The 12,608-nt window shown below is 40.5% G+C and overlaps 1 protein-coding gene across 2 annotated transcripts in view; it reads right to left on the bottom strand.

Annotated features, from left to right (window-relative positions):
- The window catches only part of hsf2 (heat shock transcription factor 2), a 38,894-nt gene that overhangs the window by 8,330 nt on the left and 17,956 nt on the right, over positions 1–12,608 (bottom strand). For both annotated transcript variants that reach the window (XM_038799708.1, XM_038799709.1), the window contains 5 exons: positions 11,297–11,378; positions 11,077–11,204; positions 8,636–8,884; positions 7,876–7,981; positions 1,795–1,864 (listed from right to left, as the gene is read on the bottom strand). In XM_038799708.1, coding sequence (XP_038655636.1) covers positions 1,795–1,864; positions 7,876–7,981; positions 8,636–8,884; positions 11,077–11,204; positions 11,297–11,378 — 635 coding nt within the window. The remainder of the gene's footprint in view (positions 1–1,794; positions 1,865–7,875; positions 7,982–8,635; positions 8,885–11,076; positions 11,205–11,296; positions 11,379–12,608) is intronic.

Raw genomic sequence — 12,608 nt, 5'->3', positions numbered from 1 at the left:
AATTATTGAGAGGTTTACACACTCTCTCAAGACACCTTGACTTGGCTCCTGCATGTTCTCAATAAAAGTCTATCGATGCCTTCCCAAATGAGTTCTTTTCATTTCTGTTAACCACAGGTCAGAGTCCCATGAATCAGCAGAGATATTTGACCTCTTCAGAGATGCTTTGAGGGCATTCTTAAAGCATTTCTAGTGATCTCCTGGGAGTTTCTTGCCACGACTGAGTTCCAAATAGAGCAGATGCTTCAGGAATCTGGTGAAAGGTCTACAAATGGGCTGCACGGTAGCACAGTTGCTTCACATTGTCAGGGTCCCAGGTTCAATTCCCGGTTTGGTTCACTGTCTGTTTGGAGTCTGCACGTTCTCCGTGGGTTTCCTCTGGGTGCTCCGGTTTCCTCTCAAGTCCTGAAAGACGTGCTGTTAGGTAATTTGGACATTCTGAATTCTCCCTGTGTACCCGAACAGGCGCCGGTCTGTGGCGACCAGGGGCTTTTCATAGTAACTTCATTGCAGTGTTAATGTAAGCCTACTTGGGACAATAAAGATTATTAAATGTCATGCCCAGCCGCTCTGGTTTGAGTGATTAGCGTGTGGCATATTGGCCTGGGAGAGGTCGCTGCTTTTGGATAGCCTCGCTTGCCACCAGATTTGGAGGGTCATGCAAAGGCACCACTGCTGATAACTCTCCAGTGCTTTGAGGTGCCTGTTGTAGGTTGACCAAGTAAACTCTGTAGACGAGACCAGGTCAGAGGCAGAGTATTCTGTAGCAAGTTATTCGCCCCCAACCCCAGATCCTTTCCAACATCCAGCCGAGTCAGGAACTGTAATGGGATATTCTTCACTTGCCTGGATGTGTGCTTGCCAACAACACTTGAAGCTTAGCTTTAGACCAATCACAGCAAAGCAGCTAACAGAGTCCATTACCTGCAGGATGCACCATGCTAACTTGCCAAGTCTTCTTTGACAGCCCCCAACCCAAATTCATGACCTCGACTGCCAAAAAGGGCAAAGGCAGCAGGCATGTGGGTGGAGACACCATCAACTTCATGTTCCACTCCAAGTCACACAACACGACTTGGAAATACATCACTTTTCCCCCTCATTTTTGCAAGGATAAAAACCTACACCACTGGGCTGCACCACACAGACAGTAGCAGTTCATGGGGCCCACCAACATCTCAAAAGGAATTGGGAGTTGGCTAGCCATTTATTCACTGTTTCATGAAAGAAATTAAACATTTCAAGGAATCTCAAGGCCGCTCAAGGTGATGCATTTTGCCAAGAGATGTTTGTCCATGGTATAATGCTTTAGGTCCATATCCTTTCAGGGTCTTTTGGATCAGGACCAAGAGTCAGAAGTACAGAATTAGAAGCGCATCTCCTCCAAGACGCAGGACTGAATCTTACTTAAAGTTGCGCTGACACAGGTGAGAGAACAAGTTAGCATTGCGGTTGGTGCCCCGCAAATTTCAAGGTAAGGGAGGACCAAAAAGACATACTTTTCTAGTCCAGCTTTACCATAGATTTTAAGAATCTGGAGATGGGACTATGGTCAGAATATGAAGGGGCCTCACTAATGATCTCATCCACAAAGTTCTGTCTATTCAGAACTGCATATAGACATGCTGTTCTTGTCCAGCACTTGGCAAATTAAGTGCGGCAGGGAGGAGGAGTACTTGGCGAATTAAGTGCAGCGATTAGGAGGAATAAGAAATTTCACCTCCAATCTCATTACAACTGCTCCAGATGCACTCTTACGGCAATTAATATACCACAAATCCTGCAACCACTAACCAGTATCAGAAGGCTTGTTTTCATCCACTTTAGATTCTGTTCCATTATGGTTTTCTTTAGCTCCCGATACCTGCCATTAAAGAAATTGACACCTGAACATTATATAAAACTTAAATGATTGTATGATTTTGCAAACTATATAAGCTTTAGACCAATCACAGCAAAACAGCTAACAGAGTGTGTTACCTGCAGGATGCACCACGCTAACTTGTCAAGTCTTCTTTGACAGCCCCCAACCCAAATTCATGACCTCGATTGCCAAAAAGGGCAAAGGCAGCAGGCATGTGGGTGGAGACACCATCAACTTCATGTTCCACTCCAAGTCACACAACACGACTTGGAAAGACACCACTTTTCCCCCTCATTTATAATATATATATATATATATATATATAAAATTCTCTAGCAATTTGCAGTTTATCTCGCTCACATTACTAAAAGTGAAGACAAATTTCAGAATTATCATTTCATGACTTCTTAATAATATAACACAGGACGTTCAGTTGCTAGTCTGTGAACAGCATAAATCTTTAAATAATCAAGAAAGATAACGATCAACAATGTTTACAGGTAGTTTCATGCAAAATATATAGGAAATCAAGAAGCTATTCTGTAAATAGGCAGACATCAGGGCCGGGATTCTCCCTTCTGGGGACCAAGTCCCCACACTGGCGGGAGAACCGGCGCCAACAGCCCCCGAAGGTGCGGAATTCTCTGCACTTTTGCGGGCTAGGTCAATGCCGGAGGGGTTGCCGCCACTCCAGCCGGCGCCGAAGGGACAGCACAAGTTTGCGCATGCGCCGAAGGGCCGGCATGGTTCCATGCATGCGCAGACCGGCTGGCTTGGGCAGGATGGCGGAGCCCTACAGGGCCGGCGCGGAAGGAAGAAGTGCCCCCACGAAACAGGCCCACCTGCGGCCCCCGACCAGCGTGGCGTGAATCCTACCCTGGCCGAAAAATGGCACCGAAGAATACGGCAGCCGGCGTCGGGATTCACTCCTCCCCTCCCCGGGGATTCTGTAAACCGGCGGGCGGTCGGAGAATCCCGCCCCAGATGCATAATTTGGAGACTTGAGCATGAACATCACACTCCAGGATATTTCCTTTGGGATTCTATTTTCGGAACTCAAAACACCATGGCCAAAATTACAAGTAGCTTTGCATCTGTTGATGAGGTGTGATGGGTGATATTTTCCGGCTTGTTGGTGGCCGATGAGATGCCTTGCTGCGCTCGAAAAATTATCTCCTGAATGATTGGAACTAACCAAAATAATATTTTTATGGCGAGCCCCAGGTGAGGTTTTCCAAAAGTTGTTGACCCAGGCAAAACCCCTCAATCAGTCACCCGCTGCCTGGGATATCCCCAAATTGTTACAAAGCCAGGTGAGGCGGGGGGCGGGGGGGGGAGATGACTGGCTCCCAGTCTTTATTCAATACACCCTCTGGATGTTTAATCCCTTTCCCATGGGTACCTTTTCTAAACCAAATACATATGTTTAAAAGGAGCCAATTTAAGCAGGGTTTGAGTGTTTTTAAATAATAATCTTTATTAGTGTCACAAGCAGCCTACATTAACACTGCAATGAAGTTACATTTATTAACCTCCAAAAAGCTAAGGATGTACATTCATATAGATTAGAAGTATAAATTGAGTCCAATAGTGAGTAAATATAAGATAAAAGGTGATATGGAATATGGAAGTGTGTGGCTGTTAAGAATTGATTCCAGGATAGCTGACTTCTACAGGCAAATAGTTGATTCTTAGATTTCAGTTCCCTGTGGTTTGGCTGAGAAATTCCTGCACTATTTTTCAGCTGCAATCCTTTTCCTGCTTGGGCAGACTTCCCCAGACAGAGAGAGTTCTTGGATATTCTGACAAAAGATGGCTTTTTTTCAGGGTGCTACTTCTGTTACAGTATCACACAACTTCAGTGTGGAACATCATGGAAATAGGATCTTCAGAACTTCGTGATGATTCGTGTGCTTTCTCCATCATTGTGATACTTCCCTTCCTCGCGGAACGAAATAAGATTCATTCTCATTTAATCACAAAAGGGAGTAAAACAGATAAAACAAAACACTCGCACACATTCATTCTCTTAGCAATTGGTCAATACCTAGCTGATCCTAAACTGTTTATATCCGACCTAATCTAGATAATCTGCTTCCATTTTGTCCTAAGCAGTTGGTTACATTCATTTAGAGAGCAGCTTTGTATCAAAGTTTCAGTGTTCTTTATCTTATCGAGAATGGAACCCAACAGCAAGTAAATCGAAAATAAAATGTTGCATGCAACAGTCCTTGACTTGCGAGGACTAGATGTCAGTGTGCAGCCATTACGAATTGATCCCAGGAGAGTTGACTTCTGTAGTGGTTACAATTCCAGTTGGTGTTATAACTGTTAACTCCAGACTTCTTGGAAACCTCTCCATTTCTTTAGCTTCGTAACTAACTAGAATTTGGGTTTCTGGCATTGATTTTCTTAACCATTACACCGTAGTATGGATTTCCTTCTCGCAAGGCGGAGAAAGATGTTCCCACTTTAGCCTTCTAAAACCATCTGCTTCTAGCAGAGCTGTGAGAGCAGTCTTCTCTCTCATTACCTATATCTAACTGTAATCAAAACAGCTAAGCTAAAATTGAACAGCTTCTCTACTTAACGAAAGTGATTGCTGAGCAATCACTGCTGTTTTATTTACACTTGCACAGTAGTCCTCTCGAAGCACAATAAAATCACAGTTGGAATTAAAACCAACCCCCACATATGCAAACAGATTAAAACTAATCTCTACACATACAAACACATTTGTCCAGCATGAATCTAACTATATGTTTTATCTTTCCAGGCACAGAAACATTAAGATAAATCCACTTATGAGTACACATTATTTCTAATATTCCCCTTACAAATATATCCCTTAAAACTTCCTTTATTTTTCTAACACATGAATAATTGATTCTTCGATTTCAGTTTCCTGGGGTTTGGTGGAGTAATTCCAGTCCTTTTTTCAGCTGCAATCCTTTTGTTTCTTGGATTGACTCTACCCAGTCAGAGTTTTTAGATATTCCTAAAGGATAGCTTTTTGCAGGAGCACCTCTGTTACGGTATCACACACTGAAAAACTTCCAGCTGCTTATCCTCACAGGCAGCCACTGGGACAGCTCCTTCATAAATTCCTTCTTTGTATATTCCAGGTGGAAAGCAGGATACACTAGTCCGTCTAGGCAATTGCATCTAGTGTCTTTGAGATGAGGTGGCCATTACTTTCCTTTTCTCTTTATCAGAAATGTTCATTGATCTTTGGATACTTTACAAGTACCCTGTCTGGAAACGGAGTGGTCCCATTGTCCCTTAAGAGAAACACCCTACAGCCAGTCCGGTCAGCCACTAATTATACATTCTCAGCCACCTTCAGGGTTTAAGTCCATTTTAAATATAGAACTCAGGTCTTTTTAAAATCCAATATTTCACATGTATAATTCAAGGTTTTTTTTGCCAACATCGTGATGTATATTTAGTAAATTATAACCTGGTGCCATAAGGAAAAAAATTGCTATTAAATGTTTTCAATAGCTGCATGAATGCCAAACCTACTGTATGTAGAAGAATGTCCAATTTGTTAAGAGGAATGCAGTCAACTGGATTTTACCATTTATAACTGTCAAGGTTTTCAACAAGAAATATTCATGGTTGCATGTATTTGTGTGTAATGGGCAAACTCCATCCCTCAGCTACTTACCACAAATAAACCATCTTGCATTTAAAACAAAAAATGTGCTCCTTTGGTAAACTTGACTTAAATATTTTGTTTGTATTTCTGAACAAGAGAAAGTTGGATATATGGTAAAGAAAAAGGCCACTCAGCCTAACCAGTCCACACTACGACCAAGAAAGCACAACAGCGTCTATACTTCCTCAGGAAACTAAGGAAATTCGGCATGTCCACATTGACTCTTACCAATTTTTACAGATGCACCAAAGAAATCTGGCTGCAACACAGCCTTGTACAACAGCTGACAAAGACATAAGAAACTACAGCGAGTTGTGAACACAGCCCAGTCTATCACATAACTTTCCTCCCGACCTCTGACTGTCTACACCTCCCGCTGCCTTGGGAAAGCGGGCAGCATAATTAAAGACCCCTCCCACTCGGGTTATTCTCTCTTCCAACTTCTTCCATCGGGCAGGAGATACAAGTCTATGAACATGCACCAACAGGTTTGAAAAAATCTTCGTCCGTGGTATTACCAGACTCCTAAACGAGTCTCTCATGGACTGAACCGATCTCTTAACACATCTCTACTGAGTGGTATTACACTCAGTATACTCACCCGATGCCTGTGCCTATGTATTTACATTGTGTATTTAGGTATGACCTACGTTTTTTCATGTATGGAACAATCTTTCTGGACTGGATGAAGAATAATACTTTTCACTGTACCTTGGTACACACGACAAATCAAATCAAATCCATCTTCATGCCCATATGCAGCCAGCTGGGCTTTAAGATAAGACACCACAAATTCATCTGCGTACTGCAACTCTACCATGTTATTGGGTCTTATGAAAAAATAAAGCCCTATCTTATCAATCTCACTGACACATGGGAACACCACAACATCCAAATCGCCCTGCAAGACACTCACCGTCCTGATTTGGAAATATATCACCTGCTCTTCTAGGAAGAAAGGCAACTCTATAAAGTTCTCCTGAACAGGGCCAATCATTGGCTTTTTTTGTAGGTACAGTTCCAGTTCATTAAAGTAAACTCACCACTAGGTAACATGAACTTTGATAGAAAATCAAAAAGCAGCCCTCTCCACTGTAGCCACCTGGGGTGGCCACGTCCCGATTACAAAATGGACACTGCAAAGAATGCAGGGAAAATGGACAATGCTGAGAAAGCAAGCAGGTGCAAGGTTTGTCTGTTGATTGGAGCTGTAGCTCCCAGACGAGACCAATACTGCAAAGCCATTACCATACTAATGAGCCATCTCCAGGGACAAAAGAGTAACATTTAGGTAAACGATACTGAGGCAGACACCCCGACGCCAGAGGAGACTAGAACAAAGCAGGCCAACGGCCACCTAGGACTTGCCCAGCAATCAGGGCACCCACCCCTTTATTGAAGGATTTTGATACCGATGATCAAGATACGATCCAATTAATTGGGACCAAGTTCAAGGCCCGCCCAAAAGCGCGTGAAGCCCCCTTTGGGTATAAGAAGCCCCAAGAGAGAATCACTCTCTTGGCCTTGGCTCTCAACGAGGAGACCTGCCTAGCAGCTGCACCAGAACAAGTAAGTCCAAAGTCAACATACGCTACGAGATAGACGCTCCTATCTACTATTCCTTACCAGCTCAACCGCAGCAGCCTCAGAACCGGACAACGGCCATTGTTCCTCTGACTGAGTGGGTGCCCGAAGCGAAGTATAGGCTTTAGTAGTAGTGATAGTTTAGTTGGTAGAGTTTGTGCATGAGTATATTTGACTGTGTGTGTAAATAAATGAGCATTGATTTCGAACTTACTAACTGGTGTATCGAGTCTTTGATCAGTATTCGGTTTTGAACCTTGTGGCGGTATCGAAAGATACCTGGCGACTCTTGAGCAAACATAATTAGAATTAAGGAAGGCGACTATATTAACCGCCATAAACAGAGCCAATTAAAGAAGGAACACAACGAGCAACACCACCTAGTATTGAAGATAAATAGATGAAGGGAATAATAAAAATGTACCTACAAATTTCTATGTCAGACCCAATAAGCAATAAGTTGGTTGACAGCACAGCAAGGAGTTATGAAATAGGATTACTGCATCTTATGAGTGCAATGCATGGCAAAATTCCTTTCTTCCTCGTAGCATGTTTCTGTGTTCTAAATAAGGCCCATCAGCTTCTATACAGTGACGGCATTTTTGAATAACAGGCAGAAAGAGATAAATACCGTCATTTAAAGTACACAAGCCATCATTTAGGATGCAGTTTTAGCTCATGTGCCAAGTAACAACTACTACCGAATTATAGACTTGGAAATAAATCAAAGACTGAACTAAGACCTAATCAAATGATGGGTACTTACATCTGATAGAACATCTGAATCCACATTGAACTGCTTTCCTGATAATGTTGCCTGAAAATCTTCTAAACTACAGTCAATGCTGTCCAAATAATCCATAAGTTCTATCCTGTAAGACCAGAGATCGTTTAAATATTCATTAATTAAATAGCAAATTTAAATACTCATAAATAATTCTTGTACAAGAATCACAAGGCAGTTTTCAAACAAAATCTGATTCACTGGCTATTTAATAAGAACTGTGGTCAGAATGACTGTTACCATTAAATAAACAACAAGGTGCCACAATTTATAAATACATGCATCAACTACAGAAAAACTATACTTTATCAATTTGGAGTCAGTTCAGAATCAGGTAATTCACAATGATCTTCTGAATAAGCTCAAATTCAAATGGACTTTAGCATTTTACATTAAGATAAAATGAACAATAACAAATTAACCCTCAGGTGATGATTGATAGCCATTGGTCTCAAGATGAACATACTTTTAGACTACATCCAGACTCTTAAACATGGTGATGAAAGTGGATAGAACGCTGTACAAAAAAACTAGAATGTGCCTTCTAATTTAGGAACCCTTATAACCAATGGATTAGTGCAATCACTTAAGCAGGCAAAGAAAGTAACTGATTTTCACACAGCAAGATTAATGGATGACTAAATAATTTATTTTCAATGATGTTGCCTGAACGGCAAAAGCTGGCCAGGACATCAGGGCAACTCAATACAAATACATCATAATATTCCTCACATTTACTCACTTGCCAAGAAGGTTTATGTTCTGGGAAATGACTGCATTCTCATTCAAAATGGAGTCCATCATGGAAATAGGATCTTCAGAACTGATTGATGATTCAGTGTTTGTTGTTTCAATACTATGATTCATCATAGTGTCCATAACATGGTCAGTACTGCATACATCCATTATCTCAGATGATGCAAGCTGTTCCTGACTTTTAGCAGTCTCTTCAGACAAAGAATTTTCCTGTTCTACAACTCTGGACATGTCACTGAAAATACACAAAACGTTGAATTTAAAAGATGATATAGGGAACGTTTCTTTTTAATACTGTATGAAAAATGATATACTAAAACTTGAACAAAATAAACTATGAATAAGAAATCTCTTTTTGCATCAAGATAGCCAAAGAACAATATCCGTAACCTATCAAGAACTTTATCTTCTAACAAAGGGTACCCAAATGCTATTGGGGTGGCACAGTGGTTAGCACTGCTGCCTCACAGCGCCAGGGAGCTGCGTTCAATTCCAGCCTGTGTGTGGCTTTTGTATGTTCTCCCCACAGGTCTGCGTGGGTTTCCTCCAGGTGCTCCGGTTTCCTCCCACAGTCCAAAGATGTGCAGGTTAGGTGGACTGGCCATGTTAAATTGCATCTTAATTTGCAGGTTAGGTTCTGGGTTACGGAGATAGGGCGACGTGGACAGGGGACTGTAAACAGATAAGGTGCTCTTTTGAGGGGTCGGTGCACTCGATGTGCCAAATGGCCTCCTTCTGCACAATAGGGATTCTCAAGTTAGTCAATTTAAATGTAATTTCCTGTATCTCTCAATGATTTTTCTCCCCATTGGTCCTTGGATTTGCAGAGCCTTTCTGCAAATCGCTGAATAATTTTCTTCCCACACAACATTACTAGCACCATTAGGCTTTTTCCCTTTGCATTTTTGACAGAAGAGGATCACTCAAGATGATGCTTAATAATATGAGGAATATTCTGTGTCCACTGCAGAACAGCATCTGCAGACACAGATGAACATATCGCACTTTGGGAGACAATTAATGCAGACAGAGGCACCTAATGAAAAAGTGAAATAGCAGACTCAGTGGTATGAGATATGGAAATGTTTGGCTGTATTTTTAGAAACACCCTGGTGACAGTAGGTTACATTTTCAATTACATACTGCAAAGTGGCATATCAGCATAATGATTGCCCACAGTCACTAAGAGTGAACCAACCAGTTCGGTTTCCCAGTACATCCCATTAATGACTGGGAGAAACAATCTTACAGTCTAAGTCAGGCAACCATCTGCAAAGCATTAACACTGGCCATAAAGATAGCTGCAACGACCATGCTGTGTAAGGCATAACACGCAACAGCTGTGACCCAAATGTTGAGAGATTATGTTGACATCAAGGTATAAACATGCACTTTTATAAGGACATTATACCATGCAAAACAATATTGGATGCATTCAACATTTCTGTGCTATCCTACATTTTTCCACTTATTCAATTTGAAGGACTAAAAATAATAAGTTGGTGAATGCAGAAGCAGGAAACACCAGTTTGGGTGCTTTGATGTAATGGTGCCCTTTTAAGAAATCACAAGCAATTTGGGCACTTATGCAGGCACACTGAAGCTTATTTATATACCACAAATTGTAAATAGATGGCGAGGTAAATGTCATTTGGAGGTGCTATCATAGGAGTAATGCTGACTGAAACACATTTTAAAACTGTTAGACATGCAAGCTCCCTATCATAGAATTTACAGTGCAGAAGGTAGTCATTCGGACCATCAAGTCTGCACCGGCTTTTTAAAAAGTTTATAAACTTTTTACATCCACATATGGATATGGATGGATGTGGCCCCCAAGTTAATAACGCATTTGAAAGACGGTATGTTCTACACAACCTTCCTCAGTACTGCATAGAATATCAGCCTAGATTGCGTTCAACCATAGCACAGATTTCAAATTCACGATCTTCTAACTTGCATTTCTTCGGAGGGTATGAACCCTTACAACATAGAGACAAAATTATTACCAAATCATACCGAAGCTTTGATTACATTATGTTGGTAACCAATCATGCAACTCCATAAAAGGCAAAATTACCAATATAAAAAGAAAGCTGGATCCAGGGCAGAGATTCAAATTTAGGACTTGTTCTAAATCCATTGAGTCAGGTCTATTGTACAGAACCCCAAAATAAAAATATATTTAAAAACTTTTTGGAATTAAACATAAATAGTATAAAGATAATTTATTGGAAAGTTAGACAATGGTATTAATCGGAGAATGGGATACTAATAGCAGCCATTACTTTCTTACCACAACTTTCTACTATCAAAATTGTAGTGCAAGACCATTTGTAATCTAGAACTTATTTCTATAATTGAGTGCTGTAATTTGATGCCTCAAGTGTAAAAGAAAGATCAAGCCATTAGGAACTGAATTCATACTCATTAACAGTAAATGTAGATACTTCTTCTTCAGAATTTTCTGTTTTTGTGTCTGTTATGTCACAAATAACGATGTCATCTACTGTTCTGACACATTGCTTCACACCATTTGGTCCATGCACAGGTACCTACCAGGAAAAAAGGTATGTATAGTAAATTATTTTTCAGTTCATATCGCCTTTTTAAAAAAACCACAGAAATACAAAAGCTTTTTATTTACATGGGTTGTATCATCTGGCTCCTTTACGATATGATGAAAATATTTTGGCTTAGAAGGTCCAGTGGTATTAATCATTATTGGCCTACGAACAAAAAGCAAAATTATGTTTAACCCCTTAATGAACATAGCAAGCACATATAGCACGCTAAAGTCATATCTCAAACAGTATGTTAAATTACTCTTTCCTCATGATAATTTAATTGGGCGGCATGGTGGCACAGTGGTTAGCACTGCTGCCTCGCAGCACCAGGGACCCGGGTTCAATACCGGCCTTGGGTGACTGTCTATATGGAGTTTACATGTTCTCTCATATCTGTGTGGGTTTCCTCTGGGTGCTCCAGTTTCCTCCTACAGTCCAAAGATATGCAGGTTTGGTCGATTGGCCATGTTTAATTGTCCCTTAGCGTTCAAAGATGAGTAGGTTAGGTGGGGTTACGGGGATAATGTAGGGGTTTAGGCTAGGTAGATTGCTCTTTCAGAATCAATGAGCCAAATGGCCTCCTTCTGGACTATCGGGATTCTATGATAGTCTTTCTAGGAATATGCATATGGGAGAAAATACAAACTACAAGGATAAGTGCACTGGTCTGCACTGACCGTTAGAACATTATCAATTCATGTTCCTCAACTACAGAATACATCTACTCGTTCATTTCATATATAATTTAACTGCAGCTGACACACATGTTTTATAGTACCCAAATAATCCATTAGACATCCTGGAAACTATAAATTTGCTTGTGAGCTTCTAATTTATCAGATGGTACATACCCCCCACCTAATTCCTTGTAACAATTACCATGTAAACATTCAAAGCTGTTGGTCCACATCTAACCCAATGGAATTCCAAGCATTGTACTGTACTTTACAGATTCCAGCCCAAGGTGGCAATCTGCAGTGCAATGGCAACGCAAGACTAAGCCCTACAAATATCATTAACATTTTAGAAAAATCAGTAATAAATTTGCAATCAGAAGTAATGTATGACAAACTCGTTATTGTGTGATATTCAAAATTCAGGTTTAAAGTAACTGATTGTGAACAGTTGTATACTAAGGTCTAATGTAACTCATTAACAGCAACAGGGAATAAATGATATTTCTAAAAATATCGTTCAAATTTATAACCTATTAGAATCAATATCAGATTTTTAAATAACGGAGCTTATAAAATACTGTTAAAGATTAAACTTGTGATATGTATCCAATTTTATTAAACTTCTTTTGCATTTACAACACTCGAAAAATCTGAATTAATTTATAAATGTGTCTGCTTTACACAGATATTTTATATAGCAAACTCCATAGACTTG

This window comes from Scyliorhinus canicula, chromosome 6, assembly GCF_902713615.1.
Source record: "Scyliorhinus canicula chromosome 6, sScyCan1.1, whole genome shotgun sequence".
NCBI lineage: Eukaryota > Metazoa > Chordata > Chondrichthyes > Carcharhiniformes > Scyliorhinidae > Scyliorhinus > Scyliorhinus canicula.
Note: the sequence above shows the minus strand (reverse complement) of the source record. Positions and strands in the feature narration are given on the sequence as shown.